The 22,121-nt window shown below is 38.1% G+C and overlaps 1 protein-coding gene across 10 annotated transcripts in view; it reads right to left on the bottom strand.

The window, feature by feature from the left end:
- Positions 1-21,589, bottom strand: part of LOC117713780 (aldo-keto reductase family 1 member C13-like) — a 54,694-nt gene extending 33,105 nt beyond the window's left edge. For 6 of the 10 annotated variants that reach the window (XR_013112254.1, XM_076939398.1, XM_076939400.1 and 3 more), the window contains exons 1-9: positions 21,434-21,589; positions 20,398-20,565; positions 19,866-19,982; positions 18,529-18,606; positions 17,952-18,074; positions 17,143-17,252; positions 16,408-16,573; positions 7,385-7,467; positions 2,066-2,126 (exon numbers count right to left, since the gene is read on the bottom strand). Coding sequence is in view for 6 of the 10 variants with exons in the window: in XM_076939398.1 (XP_076795513.1) it covers positions 2,066-2,126; positions 7,385-7,467; positions 16,408-16,573; positions 17,143-17,252; positions 17,952-18,074; positions 18,529-18,606; positions 19,866-19,982; positions 20,398-20,565; positions 21,434-21,517 (990 nt within the window). In the remaining 4 variants the exon portion in view is untranslated. Of the gene's footprint in view, positions 1-2,065; positions 2,127-5,165; positions 5,425-7,384; positions 7,468-16,407; positions 16,574-17,142; positions 17,253-17,951; positions 18,075-18,528; positions 18,607-19,865; positions 19,983-20,397; positions 20,566-21,433 lie in introns of those variants that run through there. The other 4 variants (XR_013112257.1, XR_013112256.1, XR_013112255.1 and 1 more) reach the window with 2 other exon arrangements.
- Between the last annotated feature and the right edge of the window lie 532 nt (positions 21,590-22,121).

A 22,121-nucleotide genomic window follows, 5' to 3' on the forward strand; every position in this document is an offset into this window, starting at 1 on the left:
GTTTTAATTCCAGGTGTGGGATGTGGGGCTTCTTCAGTTTGTCCAGAGGTTCTAACCATGATTGTCTTGTGTCCTAGGAGACGCATAATTTTTGCCAATCTCAGATAGTTCAATTCTGGGGACTCTTGAGAAGTAAATGCCAGAGTCCAGAGAGGGTAAAGCAGTGCTAAGAAGAAGGAAAAGAAGAAGGGGGAGAAGGAGAGGAAGAAGAATGAAGGGGAAGAGGAGGAGGAAGAGGAGAAGGAAGAGTACAAGGAAGAGGAGAAGAGGGAGAGGAACAGGGAGAGTGACAGGGAGAGGGACAGGGAGAGGGACAGGGAGAGGGAGAAGGAGAGGGAGGAGAAGAAGGAGAAGGAGGAGAAGGAGAAGGAGAAGGAGAAGGAGAAGGAGAAGGAGAAGGAGAAGGAGAAGGAAGGAGAAGGAGAAGGAGAAGGAGAAGGAGAAGGAGAAGAAGAAGAAGAAGAAGAAGAAGAAGAAGAAGAAGAGGAAGTGGAGGAGGAGTAGGTGGAGGAGGAGGAGGAGGAGGAGGTGGAGGAGGAGGAGGGAGGCAGAGGAGGAGGAGCAGCAGCAGCAGCAGCAGCAGCAGCAGCAGCAGCAACAGCAGCCATCTCTGCTGCTCCCCAACTGCTCCTGTTTACAGTTTTTGCAGTTTGACAAGAAGAACTTGGAGATATCCTGGTGAACAAGTATTGGACTAGACCCAAGAAACTTGAAGTCACTAATCAGCAGAAAGTAGCCTATAGAGGTCTACATCCCTTTACCTTTCTAACCTTGTTTATCTTATCACCTAGTGCTGAGAGATTGGAAGGGATTGGGGTAAACATTGGAAGGGAAGTAGAGGTATAAGAACCCAATAAAATAATTTAAAAGTAAGTCAACAAAGTGTTTTATCCACAGAGCCACCTCCTCAGCCCACAAAGCCTCTTCCTAACCAGACATGCATTGAAACAGTCAGATGTCTTACACTATATGGTCACAGTAATACACACAGACGGGGTATTTTAAAAATGATGATTATTTCTGAATTTTTGACTCTCAAGAACCTAAGTTGAAAATTGACAAGAAAAATAAGCTTTTCAACTTCCCTTACTTGGCAAGTACATTTTTGCTTTGTAATTGTGCTTAGTCATGAGAGTGTAGTGAGAACATTGCAGTAAAAAGAGCACTAGCGTCATGATTAGATGTAGAATGATTAACCACTGTTGTAAACTTCTTGCCAAGGTAGAAACCAAACCATAGCACCTGTTATGACTTTCACCTGTTACACAATGATCAGAATCTATCAGTATAGTCAAATCACAGAAGACTATCTAATTTAATGTGTAGACTCTCTCAGAATAATTTATAGAAGAATTGGGAAGCATTGCATGGTTGAAATTTTTAGCACATTTGTATGCTCTATGATTTAAAGTGCTGCTGTCAAAATATGAAATAATCATAAGGGAAAGAATATAAATTTCACATCAATAAAGAATGTTTAAATACATGAAAAAGTCTTTTAATGAATTTCTTTCAAAGAGCAGGGAACATGTTACCATCCAGTCTGTCACATGGCTATATGATATGTTTGATAAAATCAAAAAGACTTAAAGGTTTGATTTCTGAAGTCACTATTTCTGAAGGTTCAGAATGTACATGGTTGTGTTATGTCCTATTTGCTATCCCAGTCATTACAAGAGCATTTTATCAGTTTCAATTCTAAGAGTGTTTTCTTTACAAACAACTAGGAAAGGCTGAGAGCAGGGGTCTTTGCCAGGGAAGAGTATACTTACTGGTTATGCTATATCAAGCATAACCAAAAATGTGTATACAAGTAACATTGTATAGACTCAGGAAAGGGTATTTATCTATTTAGAAATATATCTGTATATATGAATATAAGTATATAACAGCAATTTTAAAAGACCATGAATTTGAACGAGAGCCGGGACAGAGGCATATGTGGTATGTGGGAGGGCTTGGGGGAAGGAAAGGTGTTTATACTAATTATATTAAAATCTTTAAAAGTGAATGAAATAATTTTAATATAAGTTTTATTGATTCTTTGTGAATTTCAAACATGTACCTTAATCCCACTCATCTTCCAGTTGTTCTGTATCTGCTCTCTGGTCTTGTAACATCCCCCACTATAAAAAAATAAAAAGAAAAAAGAAAAAAATTAAATGGAAAAAAAAACTCTCACCATGGATGCTTAGTCACACAGCATACACTTTTGCCCAACCAGCTTTTCTTGCAAATGTTCACTACAATATGTCATTGCTCTGGTCCAAGGCCTCTGGTTTTTTCTATACCATCAATAATGGATCCTCACCAAGACTCATCTTTGTTATCTTCCTGTTGCACCAAGTCATGAAGATCCTGCAGTTTTGGTCCCAAAGACCTGGACCATTCACAAGCTCCAGCAGCTCATAGACATTGTAGATGTTGAGGTGGATCAACTTAAAGCCCTAGGTCAACTTAAAGATCTAGGACTGGACAGTAGCTGAGTTGGTCAGCCTGCCAGCTCTCTAGTGCCCCTACCACTAGGGTCAGCTCTCCCACACAGACCCTGCTGCTGTAGGCCAGGGACCCACATAAGGCCTTCCAGCATGGGCCTGGAAATCACCATAGTCTCAGGTGGCAGAGCAGGCTATTCACATAAGGCGGTGTCTCACTACTCTCATGTCTCCAGTTGTGCCTCTCTTCATATCGCACAAAACACTCCACTTCTCTCTCATCTCTCTCCCACATACTTGCTCATCATAGAGACAAGTGAATGGACCTCTGGATGTCTTCTGCTGGCCTGCACCTACAGGTGGCCTCTCAAATTGTTTTAAAACTTAAAAAGCTGTGGCTTTAATTATGGGAATGAATGGAATTTCCCAAGCAGAAAATGACATTCTTAACTCTATGTTAACTGTGTTTACTCACAAACACTCTTCTGTTACTTCCTTGATCATTATTACACTCCTCCAATCTGCTTTCGGAAAGGCAAATGTGGATTGTGTAACTATTGAGGTCCCTTTGCTTGAACTCCAGAATATTTCCACCTTTGTCCATATGTATGGAGATCTGTATATTTTCTTTTTTAATCCTGGTACCCTGTTCATCTGCTTAGACATTATACTGTAGGGCCATGAAAGGCAGCCTGGTTCCTGGTTGAGCTAAGGTTAGAAGCCATGGTGACCCTGAAGAGACGACAGGCATTTTGCCTGGTTCCTAGACACTAGGCTCCCGACACAAAGTTGCAGCCTTCCATAGATTTGTGGCCATCAGTCATGGTAAGGGCAAAGCTCCAAACCTATCTGCAGGCACAGGATGTGACCTGTGGTCACGTAGCCTCAGAAGAGATCACCATTTTAATGAGGTACCTAAAGGCCTAAAGGGCTTAGCCAATTAAGCTTTCCTTCGCAGACACTTCTCCCTGCAAAAAGTATTTAACCTCAGGCCTGCCTTGAGAAGTGGAGTATGGTTTTACTCATCCACTTTCCACCATGACAATAAATGTCTTAAAACCACTGATTACCTCTTTTCATTGGGATATGCTGTGGGGAGCAATGGAGAAGGAATCACCTAAAGAGCCAGCCTAATCTCCTGTACCAGGCTTCTCTGCACTTCCAGCCACAACCACCAAGCCAAGCCAGCCCCTGGCTGAGGAAGCCAAGGACTCTCATCCCTGCAGGACCAGCCAGAGCTTCCCCTCTGTCTCCCCCTCCGCCCAGTTCTCAGCTCTTCCACGCTCCAGGCTGCCTGAGTGCCCAAGAGCCTGAGAACAGGACAGTCCCAGGACAGTCCTGGCCTCCCCACAGGCCTAGGGACCACCACTAAGCCAGCTCCGCCTGTCCTTCTGCTGAACCTCAGAACCTGGGGTGCACTTCCTCACTCCAGGAGCTGTGTCAGGCAGCTTCCCTACAGCCAAACACCCTCCTCACCAGTGTAGGGTATGAGCAGTCAAAACTTCCCTCTTCCTGTCTCCCTGAGCAGCCCGAGCCCTGCTAACCCTACATTGTACTACATATCAGTGTCTCTGTTTGACTGTCCTGGACCTAAGAAAAGAGATGGAACATTTTCCTCTCCATGTACAGCACCTTCAGATTTGCTACATTCTGCCCACAATCTACACTGATAAAATCAATACCTCTCTCTCTCTCTCTCTCTCTCTCTCTCTCTCTCTCTCTCTCTCTCTCTCTGAGAAGCTTGGGGATACGGTGAGAATTTGAAAGCAATGTTTTAAAAAAAAAATTAATTGCGATCACCACAGGAAAACTGTTATTCCATAAGTAAAGCTCCCTATTATATAAAGAGTTCGTATAAATTATAAAAATTATCATAATCTTATATGATAAACTCCTAGGTCTTCTGTCCCTAAAACTGTGTCTGTATACAATGATGTGTCTGTATACAATAATGTTCTTCATTAAGAACAATTTCACCATGTACACAGCAATAAATTACTGTCCTATTAGTTCAGGTTTTTTTGTTTGTTTGTTTGTTTTGTTTTTCAAGACAGGGTTTCTCTGTATAGCCTTGGCTGACCTGGAACTCACTCTGTAGACCAGGCTGGCCTCGAACTCAGAAATCCACCTGCCTCTGCCTCCCAAGTGCTGGGATTAAAGGCGTGCACCACCACCGCCCGGCTAGTTCAGTTTTAAGAGATAAAAAAAAAAATCATCGCTATATTATATACCTAAAAGTTCATTCATATATATATATATATATATATATATATATATATATATATATATACCCAACCTTGACATCATCCCTTGGTAGAGCTATAATCAACTCTTTCCTCCTGATGTCCCCCATCCTGACTTTTAATGATCCTACTAAGCTGGTTTTCATGTCCCTTCTTTAGCCTAACCTACCTCAGGAATGCCTCACTCTTCAGTTCCAAGACTGCTAAGCAGCTAGAGAGAGTCCTTACACTGTTGGTTAATCTTGTCACATGTGCCTAGCCTTTCAGACTGAGACTCCTGGACAATGTGCAGTATGTTCTTATTGAATCATTGAAGACCGCTGACTCATAAATGGCCGACTCTCAGCCATTACCCGAACTGAAAACACTACTTACTCCAATCCTGAAATGTTTATAAAACCACCTACGACTACCAACAAAGCTACTTTTGTGTTATAATGATCCAAGAAACACAATAAAAGCAAAACAAAAAAAAACCAAAGGAATATTCTTTGAAGAGAAAATTTTATATTTATTTCAAAGCATCATCAAAATTATATTCCTCATCTTTGAGATCATTAACTAAAGCTTCAGCTGAATGTGAGTTGTTAAGCAACCCAGATTGATCAGAAACAACGAGTCCATCCAACAGCATCTAGGTCACATCACCAGTCCCTACCCACACACAGGGACTTCAGGCAGAAGTCATGATTAGGTCCCCATGTTAATATTCCTCCGAAAATGGATATTCTGGGTGGTCAGCCAGGCTAAACAGGAAACGAGAGCAAACATGAGCTGTATGGTCTGTACCTGGAATATAAAACTGTAACATCTAGACAGCCACCATCAAGGTGAAAGCTAGTTGTTTCATTCCGATTAGTTGCAGAATGAGATATTTCTAGTGATTTACAAAGTGTTGTAAGAAATGTTTTTAAAATATCATTTATAATTTTTTAAAATAATGTCCCTTCACCTAGAACAGAAAACACAAAGACCAGTGTTCATATTCATCTCCCTTAGCTTCCTTCATGCATCAATCAAAGAAAGAAATGCCAAAACCACTTTCCAACTTTAGTCTCCAATAAAAGGAGAAAAGCATTATGTCATCTTTAGTTCAACACAAAAACATCTTACCATGCACACTGATGCCTACCCCTTTCATTTCTGTTTACCTCTTATTAATCCATTAATTATTCACTCACTTCCATCATCTACAATGATGATGTATTAAATTGAGTTAGAAAAAGAATGTCAGTACAAAAAAAGGGCTTCCATGTCCAAGAAAATAACAACATTTGTAAACATCTATGTATGAATAACAATCCAAAATAAGCAGTGATAAAAATTATTAATTGTTAAAATTTGGGAATAAATATTTAATATTTATAACAGTGATTCAATCACTGAGTTACATCAATTCTTGTGTTTTTATTCTGCTCTACAGTAACAAAAATGTAATGATAATATACACATACACCAATTTTATATTGTAGATCTTCTAGTCCTTTCAAACATTGTCATATTTATTTCTACTGAGAATAAAAATTTTCACAAGCAGAAAATAGGTAGAAGATTGATCAATAGATAGATAGATAGATGATTGATAGATAGATAGACAGACAGACAGATGATAGATAATAGATAAACAGTGCTAGATCATGATAGGTGATAGAGATAGATATGCCCATATGCACACACATGTGCATATGTACATTCTTTGTCATCATTCATAATCTATATTGCAGGATACTTGATTACTCTGTGAACCTCAAGATTTAGTTGCTTGCTGGAAAGCCCTGTTTCTAGTTAGATGTGGCTCAGCTCTAGCACTCCATTAATCCAAGAGCTTTCTGCTTATTGAAAGCAGGATTAAATAAAGTCAACCATAGGTAAGGAGGCTGAGCAAGCAACTAGCTGACAGGAAGTAAACATAGAAAAAAACACATTGAAAATAAGAAGAAACCAGGAAGACAGATAGAGAGATGCAGAGGAAGTGGAAGGAAAGGATATTCAGTTTGAGAGATTTTTTTTTTTTTTTTGAGATAGCATCAAGGAAAGATTCCTTTTAAGACATCAGCTTAGGAGGAAGGTCAGCTGGATGCTTGCTCTGCCTCTCTGAGCTAGCAGGCTTTCAGTCCAACATCTGGCTCCCAAGTCTTCATTGGTAAAGTTCAATGTTTGAGATATTGTTAAAAACAAAACAATATTTGGTACCTAATGTGGGGACTGAACCCTGGACTCTCAGACTGACTTTCTATCAACTGGTTGCTTCCTCTATTTCTTGATCTATGGTTGACTTTATTTAATCTTGTTTACAATAAGCAGAAATCTCTTGAATTAAAGATAGGTGTTTCCTAATAAACAACACAGTCTTGGGGTTCACAGCATGATCAAATATTCTACAACAAATCTATGTCCAGTTTCAAATCTTGTAACTATAAGACTATGAAGGGAAATTAAGATCTTTGCATGGCTATTAAAGCTCTTAAACTGTTTCTGGAAGGTTCTCTTCTTATTTTCAAATATGACTTTCAAAACTTTCTCTGTCTTTTGTGCTGTTGTGTCCATATTTCAAAAATTTGGAAATAAATATTATATTAACTATCTCCATGGGAAACTTTCAGCAGACAAATAGGCATTTAGTTTCTGAACCAGTACAAATGGAAGAGGGAAGAAACTACTTGAATTGAAACACATTAAGGTGAGGTCTTCCTCAGGATTACTTACGATGTCACTGGAAGGTATCGAAAGTTTTTATTCAGGCCATCTAGTATTTTCATGTCCTCAGGGGACAACTGAAATTCAAAAACCTATCAGAAAAGTACAAAGGGCTTAGCATTTGAATGACACACATATTGTGTATCAAAGGCAATGTAATTAGTATGTTCCTAAAAATGATGAACATTGTTTATCAAAACATTCGTGGTTAAACAATAACAAGTAAAAATGAAAGAAATTGCTTTAGAGGTATATTAAAATTGCAGAACACCACAGACAAGAGGTAATCTCAAGAGTGTCTTGGGAGAAAAGAAAAGATGATATCATAAAAAGACTATGGTCTGTAGTTTCCAAGAAATCTAGAGAAAATTTTTGAAATACCTCATACAAATCATTGTCTTGTATGGAGATTTAGATTTCTATAATCCATCAATATATAATTAAAATGTAAATGCTTTTTCAATGTTCTGCAAGTTAAGACCTAACCAAACTCATGTAGAATAAAAGAGTTGGCTTTAAAAGATGTTCTTATTTAAAATTGAGATGATTTAACTGTAAAATGATTTTCAATATATGCTCATATCTTAAAACATACACATTGTTAGGTGCTTTAAAAATATGGAGACAGAGAAAGATGAAGATTGAGACAAGAAAATCTGTCAACGGTTAACAACTGATAAATCTAATACAAAGTACAATCTGGGTGCTGGGTGAGAGAAAATAAATTAATTGAACAGGGAAAGAACTCAAGTGTGATTACTCTGAATTCGTTATTTAAAAATTAGATTCATATTTGGATTTATATTTCACAACCCATAACAACTGCATTCTAGGGAACAATTTAGGGGGAAATAACACAAACCCTTGGTAAGATAGGGAAGTAGACTCTTGTCTAACAAGCAAAAGGATGTGACCTCAATCACATAGTAAAAGTATGAAGACTCTAGTAAGTCCCCTTGGTTCAGAAAATAATGAAAAAGGAATGAAAACAAGAAAAATTGGAAGAAGATAATTCAGCAAACACTTCTGAATTACATAATAAATATTATTGAGACTATGTAAATGCAGCAGACTGATTATAATCCACAGTTCTTGGTCTGAGCACTGTTGGTGTGGTTTCTATTTTCTACCCCTTGAATCTTAGTTGCTGTGTAACTTGCACTGGACATTTTAACTTTACAGACCCAATGAGGGAATCAACTCTGTTGTTTGTCATAAAAGGCTTCTCATTGTCTTGCTTTAGAGTTAAGTCCAGGAATAAAACCTGGGAAACTTGTCAGCTGTATGAAATGCATATGGAATTGAGGAAAAGCTCAGTCAGTCGTCTGAGCTTGAGAGGTCTCATCATCGTGAGAATATGTACATTAGTTCCTCAAAGATATGTGAAGGGACTCAGTGTAGACAGATAATTTTCACTAAGTTCAGGCTAAGTTCAGGCTAAGACAAGTTTTTAGTATCAACAAACACTAAGGTAAATAAAAGTTTTATATATTAAATTTCAACTTAAAATTAGTTTCTATAGTAACTTCAAATATGTTATAGTATAATAAAATATACTTACTTGACATTTAAAAAAATTAACCAAGGTAAAATGAATATGACAGGAACATACAATTGACTGGTATATATGCATGTGTGTGTATGTATGTAGACGTGTGTGTATGGATGGATGGATGGATAAATGTATATATGAATCTGTATGAGTATTAGAATATTTGAGTACATAAAAAAATAGTAAAACCATAGAAATTTCTAGAATACCCTCACTTGGTCCTTTTTGCTGGGGCAGATTCCTAGCTGGTCTGCTCCTGTGAAGACACCATATCCTAACCCATCCTAGAGAAACCACAGTACTCAGAGCAACAGGTAATAAACCTCCCCCACAACCCTTTGCCACAGAGCTACAGCTGGGAGCCTGGAGCACACAGGACCCATCACCCACCAAAACCTTGCCCTATCAAATACCACTACCCTTCAGCCCCTTGCTTGGTCCTTTTTGCTAGAGAAGACTCCTAGATGGTAAGCTCCCATTAAGACATCAAATCCTGACCCATCCTAGAGGAATCACTATACTCAGAGCAGCAGAGGATCCACTGCACTGAGAAGAGTTGAGGAAGGTAGACTCCCAGGAGCTCTAAAGCACACAGGATCATAGCTTACACCCAATCCCACAACACCCAGAGGAAGCTAGGCTCCCAGGAGCTCTAACACACTCAGAATCATAAAAATTCAGGATTTCAGAGAAAGTCTGAGTCCCAAGAGCTCTTTCACCCAAGATCTCAAGATCACAGAGAAAGCCAAACTCCTCAGAGTTCTGACACAAGCAAGATAACAGGAGAGACGGGCTGAAGCCAAAGACAGTGAGTGCAGATAACACTAGAGATGACCAGTAGGCAAAAGGCAAGCATAAGAACATAGGCAAGAGGAACCAAGGTTACCTGGCATCATCAGAACCCCAATTATCCCCCCACAGTAAGTCCTGGATACCCCATGACACCAGAAAAGCAAGATTCTGATTTAAAATCACTTCTCATGATAATGATAGAGGACTTTAAGAAGGATATAAATAACTCCCTTAAAGAAATATAGGAGAACACAGGTAAACAGATAGAAGCCTTTAAAGAGAAAACACAGAAACCTCTTAAAAGAGTATAAGAAAACACAACCAAACAGGTGAAGGAATTGAACAAAACCATCCAGGACATAAAAATGGAAGTAGAAGCAATAAATAAAACACAAATTTGTTGGGAGCCAACTTTTAGCAGAAAGCAGCTAGAAAGCAGCTATCGACTTAGCAGCCAACTCAAACCATATACCCTGATAGAGACTTGTTTTTCAACAGCCTACAACAGCTGAAGCACACGCTGACAAACATCTTGTTTATCCCACATAGCTTGTTTAGCTGTTTAGTGTCCCCCAGCTGCATGGTGTATGTGGTAAAATGTCTTCACCTGTGTTCTCCTGCTTGTGCTTATAAATACCCAGGATTTCCTTGTAATAGTGTCAATAGGAGGTGTGTCAATATAGTGAATGGGAAACAGTAAACGAGACTTGACTATAGACCCTCTGGCTTGTCTCTATTCTTTGTGTCTCTTCCCCTTCTTCCCCCAACTCTCTCTCTTGCTAGACTCTGACCCGTGGACCAGAGCAGCAGAGTAGTCCAGGACATTTTAACCCCCAATATGGGGCAGAGTAGTCCTCAACATTTTGGTGCCCAAAGTGAGGCTCCAGCACGGGTCTCAACACAAATTGAGACTATTCTGGAGATAGAAAAACTAAGAAAGAGATCAGGAGTCATAGATGCAAGCATCACCAACAGAATACAAGAGATAAAAGAGAGAATCTCATGTTCAGAAGATACCATAAAAAACATTGACACAACTGTCAAAGAAAATGAAAATACAAAAGTCTCCTAACTCAAAATATACAGGAAATCCAGGACACAATGAGAAGAACAAACCCAAGAATAATAGTATAGATGAGGGTGAAGATTCTCAATTTAAAGCGCCAGTAAATATCTTCAACAAAAGTATAGGAGAAAACTTCCCTAACCTAGAGAAAGAGATACCCATGAATATACAAGAAGCCTACAGAACTCCAAATAGACTAAACCAGAAAAGAAATTCCTCCTGTCACATAATAATCAAAACGTCAAATACACAATACAAAGAAAGACTATTAAAAGCAGTAAGGGAAAAATGTCAAGTAACATATAAAGGCAGACCTATAAGAATTACACCAGATTTCCCACCAGAGACTATATAAAAGCAAGAAGATCCTGGACTGATATCATACAGATGCTAAGAGAACACAAATGCCAGCCCAGAATACTATACCCAACAAAACTCTCAATGACTATAGATGGAGAAACCAAGATATTCGATGACAAAACCAAATTTACACAATATCTTCCCACAAATCCAGCTCCTACAAAAAAAATGGAAAACTTCAACATAAGGAGGGAAACTACCACCTAGAAAAAGCAAGAAAGTAATCTTCTTTCAATGAACCCAAAAGACAATAGACACACAAACATAATTCCACCTCTAATAACAAAAGTAACAGGAAGGAACAATCACTTTTCCTTAATATCTCTTAACATCAGTAGATTCAATTCCCCAATAAAAATACATCAACTAACAGACTGGATATGTAAACAGGACCCAACATTTTGTTGCATACAGGTGACAAAGACACCTAGAGTACCTAGAGTAAAAGTAAAGTACTACCTAGAGTAAAAGGCTGAAAAACAATTTTCCAAGCAAATGGTTTCAAGAAACAAGCTGGAGTAGCAATTATAATATCAAATAAAATTGACTTTCAACCAAAAGGTATAAAAAAGATAAGGAAGGAAAATTCATACTCATCCAATAAAAGACCTACCAAGATGAACTCTCAATTCTGAATATCTATGCTCCAAATGCAAGGGCACCCACATTCATAAAAGAAACTTTACTAAAGCTCAAAGCACACATTGCACCTTACACAATAATAGTGGTGGTCTTCAACACTCCACTCTCAGAAATGGACAGATCATGGAAACAGATATTGAACAGAGACACAATGAAACTATCAGAAGTTATAAAACAACCAGATTTAACAGATATCTATAGAACATTTCATCCTAAAACAAAAGAATATACCTTTTTCTCAAAACCTCATGGTACCTCGTCCAAAATAGACCATAAAACTAGGCACAAAACAGGCCTCAAAAGATACAAATAAAATAAAATAATTTCTTGCTTCCTATCTGATCACACACAGACTGATCACCACAGAAGGCTGGTCTTCAATTATAACAAAAACAATGGAAAGCCCAAATACACATGGAAACTGAACAACACTCTACTCAATGACAACTTGGTCAAGGAAGATATACAGAAAGAAATTAAAGACTTTTTAGAATTTAATGTAAGTGTAGGCTCATCATACCAAAACTTATGGAACTCAATGAAAGCAGTGCTAAGAGGAAAACTCATAGCTCTAAGTGCCTACAAAAAAAAAAAAAAAAAAAAAAAAAAAAAAAAAAAAAAAACCTGGAGAGAGCATACACTAGCAGCTTAAAAGCACACCTGAAAGCTCTAGAACAAAAAGAAGCAATACACCCAAGAGAAGTAGACAGCAGGAAATAATCAAATTCAGGGCTGAAACCAACAAAGTAAAAACAAAAAGAACTATACAAAGTATCAACAAAAACAGAAGTTGGTTCTTTGAGAAAATGAACAACATAGATAAACCCTTAGCCAGACTAACCAGAGAGCAAAGAGACAGTATCCAAATTAATAAATTCAGAACTGAAAGAGATACATAACAACAGAAACTGAGGAAATTTTTAAAAAAATCATCAGATTCTACTACAAAAGCCTATACTCAACACAACTGGAAAATATGGATGAAATGGACAATTTTCTAGATACCAGGTACCAAAGTTAAATCAGAAGCAGATAAACAGTCCTATAACCATTACAGAAATAGTCGCAGTCATTAAAAAGTCTCCCCCTCCCCCAAAAAAGAAAAAAAAAGTCTCCCAACCAAAAAAGCCCAGGACCAGATTTAGTGCAAAATTCTATCAGACCTTCAAGGAAGACCTAGTACCAATTCTCTTCAAACTATTCCACAGAATAGAAACAGGAGGAACACTACCAAATTTGTCCTATGAAGCTACAATTGCATTCATACTTAAACCACACAAAGGCACAACAAAGAAAGAGAACTTCAAACCAATCTCCTTATGAATATCAATGCAAAATTACTAAATAAAATTCTTACAATCTGAATCTAAGAACACATCAAGAAAATCATCCATCATGATCAAGTAGGCTTTAATCCCAGAAATACAGGGATGGTTCAATATAAGGAAGTCCATCAATGTAATCCACTATATAAACAAACTCAAAGAAAAAAAAAACATGTGATCATCTCACTAGATGCTGAGAAAGCATTTGACAAAATTCAAAATCCCTTCATGGTAAAAGTCCTGGAAAGATCAGGATCTCAAAGCCCATACCTAAACATAGTAAGAGCAATATACAGCAAGCCAGTAGCCAACATCAAACTAAATGGAGAGAAATTTGAAGCAATCCCACTAAAATCAGGGGCTAAACAAGGCTGCCCACTCTCACTCTACCTATTCAATATAGTACTCAAAATCCTAGCCAGAGCAAATAGACAACAAAAAAAAAAGTTAAAGGAATACAAATAGGAAAGGAAGAAGTCAAAATTTCACTATTTGCAGATGATATAATAGTATACTTAAGTGATCCCAAAATTTCCACCAGAGAACTCCTAAACCTGATAAACAACTTCAGCAGAGTGGCTGGATATAAAATTAATTCAAACAAATCAGTAGTCTTCCTCTACTCAAAGGATAAATAGGCTGAGAAAGAAATTAGGAAAATGACACCCTTCACAATAGTCACAAATAATATAAAATACCTTGGTGTGAATCTAACCAAGCAAGTGAAAGATCTGTATGACAAGAATTTCAAGTCTCTGAAAAAAGAAATTGAAAAGGGTTACAGAAAACAAAAATATCTCCAATGCTCATGAATTGGCAAGATTGATATAGTAAAAATGGCCATCTTGCCAAAAGCAATCTACAGATGCAATGCAATCCCCATCAAAATTCCAAATCAATTCTTCATAGAGTAAGAAAGAGCAATTTGCAAATTCATTTGTAATAACAAAAAATCCAGGATAACGAAAACTATTAATTAAACAATTATTATTAACTAAACAATATAGGAACTTCTGGGAAATTACTATCCCTGACCTCAAGCTGTATTACAGGCCAATAGTGATTAAAAATCATGTGGTATTGGTACAGAGACAGGCAGGAAGATCAATGGAATAGAATTGAAGACCCAGAAATGAACCCACACACCTATGGTCACTTGATCTTTGACAAAGGAGCTAAAACCATCCAGTGAGAAAAAAAGACAGCATTTTCAACAAATGGTGCTGGTTCAAATGGAGGTCAGCATGTAGAAGAATGCGAATGGATCCATTCTCATCTCCTTGTACAAAACTCAAGCCTGAGTGGATAAAGGACCTTCATATAAATCCAGATACACTGAAACTAATAGAAGAGAAAGTGGGAAAGAGCCTCAAACCCGTGGGCACAGGAGAATAGTTCCTGAACAGAATAACTGTTTATGCTTGGCTTATGCTCTAAGATTAAGAATTGACAAATGGGACCTCATAAAATTGCAAATCTTCTATAAAGCAAAGGAAACTGTCAATAGGACAAAACAGCAACCAATAGATTGGGAAAATATCTTTACCAATCCTACATATGATAGAGGACTAATACCAATGTATACAAAGAACTCAAGAAATTAGACTCCAGACAATCAAATAATTCTATTAAAAATGGGATACAGAGCTAAATAAAGAATTCTCAACTGAGGAAACTTGAATGGCCAAGAAACACCTAAAGAAATATTCAAAATCCTTAGTCAACAGGGAAAGGCAAATCAAAACAACCCTGAGAATCCACCTCATACTAGTCAGAATGGCTAAGATCAAAAACTCAGATGATAGTAGATGCTGGCGAGGATGTGGAGAAAGAGGAACACTCCCCCATTGTTGGTGGGATTGCAAGCTGATACAACCACTCTGGAAATCAGTCTGGCAGTTCCTCAGAAAACTGGACATAGTATTACCTGAAGACCTAGCTATACCATTCCTGGTCACATACCCAAAAGATGTTCCAACATATAACGAGGACACATGCTCTGCTATGTTCATAGCAGCCTTATTTATAATAGCCAAAAGCTGGAAAGAACCCAGATGTCCTTCAACAGACAAATGGATATAGAAAATTTGGTATAGTTACACAATGGAGTATTACTCGGCTATCAAAAACAATAAATTCATGAAATTCCTTGGTAAATGGATGGATCTAGGAAATATCATCCTGAGTGAAGTAACCCATTCACAAAATAACACACATGATATGCACTTACTGATAAGTGGATGTTAGCCCAAAAGCTCACAATACCCAAGATACAACACATGAAGACCAGATGAAGCTCATGAAGAAGGAAGACTAAGTGTGGGTACTTTGGTCCTTCTTAGAAAAAGTAACAAAATACAAATGGGAGCAAATATGGAGACAAAGTGTGGAGCAGAGACTGAAGAAGGAGGCGTCCGGAGACTGCCCCACCTGGATATTCATCCCATGTGCAGTCACCAAAGGCAGACACTGTTGTGGATGCCAGAAAGTGCATGCTGACTGATAGGAGCCTGATAGAGCTTTCTTCTTAGAGGCTCTGCCAGAGCCTGAAATATACAGAGGTGGGATTCTTACAGCTAACCATTGAACTGATCATGGGGTTCCCAATGGAGGAGTTAGAGAGAAGACTGAAAGAGCTGAAAGGGTTTGTGACCCCATGAGGAGAGCAACAATATCAACCAACCAGAGCTCCCAGGGACTAAACCTGGGAGCACATAGGGAGGAACCCATGAATCCATCTGTATATGTAGGGGAGGGTGGCCTTGTCGGTCATAGGTGGGAGAGGAGGTCCTTGGTCACATGAAAGGTAGATGCCCCAGTGTGGGGGAATTCAATGGCAGGGAGGTGGGAGTAGGTGGGTGAGTGGAAGCACATCCTCATAGAAGCAGGAGGAGGGGGGATGGGATAGAGGGTTTCTGGGTTGGGTGGAAATGGGGAAAGGGGATAACATCTGAAATGTAAAAAAATAAAACATCCAATAAAAAACAAAAGAAATTTCTAGAATCAAAATTACTGAGTCTAGATGCTTCATTTCAGAAAATAAGGAAGTCCATGGGAAAGGATTACACAGTACTTGGCTGAAAATGCATACCAAATTCTACATTGTTTCCAACACTAAACCTGTCAAGTCATGATGGGTTTATGTCATAAACAACATATTTCTCAATGCATTTGAAAACTTACATGCCTAGGAAATTCTAGGAATATTAGCATGATCTTGAACATATTCTGATAGATTTGAAGGAAGCAAGGATATGGATACTATTTAAGAACCCCAAGGGCCAGAGCTCATCACCTGCAAATTCTCTCTCATCTCATTCTCTTTGAAACTCTGGGCCAGGGGCACGACCCCACGCTGAACAAGGTACCAAAGTGCAATCAGGGCAGGGCTTCGATTGTTCCTTTTGCCCACATCACCAAGAACTGGATCCTTCAAGAGAACTGGGGAGTTCTGGTCCACCCTAGAAGGAAAGTGTAAATGAGCTCATAAGGCCAAGCTTTTGGTTATATTACACAACTTCAAAACACATTGGATGGCCCATTCCAGACTGGGTGTGATGGATATAGATAATTCTTAACTGAACAAAATCTAGAATAACTTGTAAGATGAGTCTATCAGATGCCTGTGGAAGATTATCTTATTATGAAAATTGATGTGGGAAGACCCATTTTAATTTTGGCTGGGTACATTTGTCTGATCAGGGAATCCTGGCTATATAAAGCAAGAAAGTGATCTGAGTCTTAGTGTCCATCATTCTCTGTATCTTGATTATAAAGAGAAGGGATCACCTACTTCAAGCTCCTGACACCCGACTTCCTCCTTTTATAGTCTGTGCCCTTGAATTGTGAATCGTAATAAGCCCTTTCTCCCTTAAGCTTTTGTCACAGTATTTCATCAGAGCAACAGGAAAAGACACTAAGATATGGTTTCACCAGTTCTTCTAAAGGAAGATCCTCCTATCCCTGAAAACTGAGTGTTGGGGTGCTAATTGACAGTCTTCCTTTAGGTTTACTTTTTATATTTTATTACCATTCTTTATATCGTTGGGTTCCCAGAGCACCATAAGCAACGAGAACAATGTCTTTTGATTTGCAGTAATCCAGTAGCTTACTCTGGTTCAAATAAAGATGACATTCAACCTATGATAAAATATGATAGAAAGATATCAGATTTTATCAAATGCTCATATTATGATGAATAGAAATACATAAGGTCAATAAAATAGAAAAAATATATGTAATTTCCCACATGAATTTAAAAGATCAATCTGTTGTAAATTTTTCTTGAAGGACAAAATAACTAATGTGGAAGCATTCTTCTGATAACATTTTACTGGGCAAATTTCTGTGTCAAAAGATATAGTTAAAAGACAGCTAGAGAGAGGAATCACTGGGTAAAGATGCCAGCAGCTAAGCTTAAAGGAATACTGAGGATGGACCATAATAAGATGGTGAGAAGCATAAACTTTATGCAAATCCTGGCCACTGACTAATTTTTGTCTTCACCCATTTTTCCAATAAACTATACCATGTCTACTCATTCTTCTTATTTCAGGGAGAAGTTCACTTTCCCTTGCCCTCACATCTGCCTGATGGACCAACTCTAATTCTCCACAATGTTTCTCAGTTGAGCATCATAGCATGTCTCCATTCTCACCAATACTCTAAGAGTCCAAGGTTAAATTTACAATTCCCCAGGGTTTTTTGAAATAATGATGCTGCTCTTAGAATCTTTTTTCCATAAGATGAAAATCACTTAGACAGAGGGCAACTAAACAGGCATCAGTAGAACAGAAGTGAGGAAAAGCCTGAGAGATCAAGCAGGATGCAGATTCTCACCTGGTTGCAGACAGGTTTGTACTTCAGTCCTGGCTTGTTGAGGAGTCGTTCCAGCTGCCTGTGGTTAAAGTTGGACACCCCAGTGGACTTCACCAATCCTGCATCCTTGCACTTCTCCAACATCTGATGATGAGAAGGGGATATAAACATAATTTGGACCAGTTACAGGAAAAATTGTCCAGAGCTAGACATATTGTTCAGTGGTAGAATACTTGCCAGTGTGTACAAGACCCTAAGTTGAGCACAGGCACTAAAAGTGTGAGAGGTTTATTGCCCAGGTGATCACTGGATTTAAATCCAAAACATCAAGATAAGGATGATAATAAAGCAGATGTCAGCCAAAGAGAAACTTCTGTAACATCACTAGAAATTCAAGGATATTACTACATAAGTTGGCAAAATATCCATATGCCTCCTGTCCTGAGCCCTTCATTTCACCCCCTTACATTTTAGTGATGCATTCATCCCGTCCACTGGAGCAAATATCTATGAGTAAAATGAGTTTTTACACCCAAGGGAAAATGAGCTGATTCTCTCTCCCTCTGCTTGCTTTACTGTTGTTTTGAAAAGTACTCACCTCCCATGTGTCACAGAAATCCACAGTGTCCAATAGAGATTTCCCTTGCTCATCTACTGGAAAATCATTATCCCCTGGCTGGAAGAGAAGCAACTTCAAAGGAATCTCACAAGACATACATCTCGTCTATAGTAATGTGTTTAAGACCATCTTGGAGGAGCTGGAGAGGAAGTTCAGTATTAAGCACTGAATGCTGTTTCAGAGGACCTGGGCTCAATTTCCAGAACCTACATAGTTGGTAACAACTATATGTCATTCCAGTCCCATGGGACCCAATGCCCTCTTCTGGCTTTCACATGCACCAGGCATGCATATAGCAAACTGACATACACACAAGAAAAATGCCCACTCACAATAAACAAAAATATGTTTTTTAAAATGTTTAAAAGAACATCTTGGAAATAAGACAGTAAGCAGCCATAAGTAAGTGAAACATCATTTTGTATACTCTGTTTTAAAACTGATATGCATGTAGAATTACATTATCTTTTGGAGCCTAGTTTATTGCATTTACTTGAATTAATTGTATAAATAATTAAATATTTTCTTTCTTATAATAATTTTAATTTTAAAATTATAATAGAGTTAAATCATTTCTCTTCTTCCCCTTCCTCCCTCCAGTCCTTTCCAGGCATGTTTCTCAAACTTATGGCCTCTCTTTCTTTAATTGATGTTAATTGGTGTGTGTGTGTGTGTGTGTGTGTGTGTGTGTGTGTGTGTGTGTTTATAATGTCTACACCCAAATAATATTTCTGAACTACTAAATCAGACTTCCTAGTTGGATTGTATTATTTTGTCTACTCTTTCTTTTACAAACAAAAATGCTTCATTCATGTTCATTGGGAAACCCTTTTGTTGCATAGCTTTGACCTACAACAAGAATTTATATCACACCTGACTCAGGATAAGTAGTGAACATGAATACATGTGTGCACAGAGACAGGCCTGTGAGGCTAGTCAGGACTGTACAGAAGATTGATTTTAGTAAGAAAAGGTGCTGAGAAGTTATAACCTTGAAATAGAAACTGTCTTGAGGCCAGTTTTGTCACCAAGAGTGAAAACAGGAACAAGATCTAAACAAACATCTAGTAATGCAATGTAAAAAATGTGTAAATACAAGTTTTCCTGGAAGTTACTTCTAATCTGTGATTCTGGACATTACTTGGACACCTCATTTCATAATCCAATATATTCTTTATGGAACCTACTGAGAAGTTTAGTAACATATAAATTAACTTTGTATAAAACTATAATAGAAATTTATCTCAACCTACCATAAAAATGATATCTATACCCCTACGCAAAGATATGTACATTTGACAATACAAATCACGTACCTTAAATGGCACTGGGAAATGCATAATGTAAAGATCAACATAATCCAGTTGAAGGTTTTTCAGTGATTTTTCCAAAGCAGGCTTGACCAGCTCTGGTCGAAAGCAAGTGCACCAAAGCTACAGATGTTGAAAAATGGAAGTTGTGCTAGATTAATAGATCACCCCAATATGCATAGTCATTTGTCCTAATAATGAAATATTTTTTGTACTTGAAGGAAAGTTTATAAGCATTCCTTTAAACTCAGTGTTTATTTTACTCTTACTTAACAATGAGAACTCAGCTATAGTTTTAGAGTTGATAGTTTTAGAGTTTTAGCACTCATTTAATAAACAATGAAAAATTACTCAAGAAATAAAATACATAGTAATAAAATATTGTCCAATAACTAAATTATTTTCATGTAGAGTTAATTTTGCCTTTACTTTCCTTTACCCATTTATGAAACTGACATCTGTAACCAACATCTGATGCAGTAATATCATTTCTGCTGCCTTACTAGATTTCAACAGTTTGCATACTTGTGTACTATACCTTTGTAGTGATGAACAGGTCTTCTCTCTTTACAACCCCAGCTTTAATCTTGCTTTGAATGGCCTGTCCTATCTCCTCCTCTATGTGGTATGCATAAGCAGTATCAATATGGTGGTATCCAGCATCTAGGGCTAGGCATGCAGCCTCCAGTGACTTACTCTTGGGAACCTAGGGAAGGAACCAAAGGAGGTATTTAGAGATGCATGTTCTGAGAGCCAGCTCAAAGTGAGCCTAGAGGGGAGTTTACTATACTAGAAAGAACTTTGTCTTTCAAAGTCATCCTAAGACCAGCTGACAGGCCCCAAATGGGAACAGTAAAAAAAATGTCCCAGTGCCACTGAGGCACTTACCCCATAGCTGTATGCTATGTCTGTATGCTGCATTAACATTCACCACCAGAGAAAATATCTTTAGAGTTTGGCTTTCCCTTTGTTCCCCACTAAGCCTGCCTCCCTCCTGATTCACCAGGAGCAGGAATCTTTCCCCATAAAAAAGCAAGCATGAATAGAGACCCAGCTCTTCTGCCTGAATCCTGATGCACTCTATCTGAAGCTCAATCTCATACCCACAGCCATCAATTGCAGCTGCAATGTCTACTTAACAAGAATAATCAACAAGCAGGGGACATACAATCAGACCCCAATGCAGGGCAGACCTAACTATCTGCTCTCTTGTACATGGATTAGCTCTAGCCTAGAGATACTAAGAATCCTGTTTTTTTTTTTTTTTCAATTTTTGTTAGATATTCTCTTTATTTACATTTCAAATGTTATCCCCTTTTCTAGTTCTCCTCCCCCAAAATTGCCTATCCCATTCCCCCACCCTGCTTCTATGAGGGTGTTCCCTCCACCCCCACCCCTCACCCACTCCTGTTTCCCTGTCCTGGAAGCTGGAAAGAACCCAGATGTCCTTTAACAGACAAATAAATACAGAAAATGTGGTACATTTATACAATGGAATACTATTCAGCTATTAAAAACAATAACTTCATGAAATTCTTAGGCAAATGGATGGAACAAGAATCCTGTATTCTTACCTCATTGGGTTTATAGGTGCCAAAGCCCAGGGCAGGAATGAAGTGGCCATCATTTAGTTTGACACAATGCTGTTTGGGGCTCATTGTCTCTCACTGCCCTGGCTAAGCACGTCCTGAGTCTTCTGTTGCCATGAAGGGGAAGTGGGTAAACATCATATATCAACTTCCTGTCTAATGGTTAACAAGGGACACTCCCTTTCTGGAAGTTAGCCATGCATACTCACTGGCTAATGTTTAACCGTCTTTACTGCCCAGCTAATGATTAATCAGTTCTGCTGTCTAACTAAGGGTTCACAATACTGTTGTATGCCTACTGTTTAAATACTACTATTTTCTGTCTAATGAACAACCAACAGAACAAAGGAGTCAGAAATTTAAAGCAGTATTCCACATATAAGAAGAGAAACCACTCATTTTCCTATGAAGGGTGAACTTCAAATAAAGTACTATATAATGATAAAGTATGTGTTTTTTCTGGTTTTTTCTCCTCTTTATCTCATATATTATATATTATTAGAGAAGAGATTGTGGGAATAATTATAATACTGAAGACATTCATTTTCATTTGGCCATTATGAAGCTTCTACTTGATCATGCATCACTAAGCATCACTAAAAATAATGATGTACCACACACCATACAACATAAAGAACAATGAAGCCACAATTGAGGTCTTAAAGTGATAGGG

Source organism: Arvicanthis niloticus, chromosome 8 (genome assembly GCF_011762505.2).
Source record: "Arvicanthis niloticus isolate mArvNil1 chromosome 8, mArvNil1.pat.X, whole genome shotgun sequence".
Taxonomy (NCBI): domain Eukaryota; kingdom Metazoa; phylum Chordata; class Mammalia; order Rodentia; family Muridae; genus Arvicanthis; species Arvicanthis niloticus.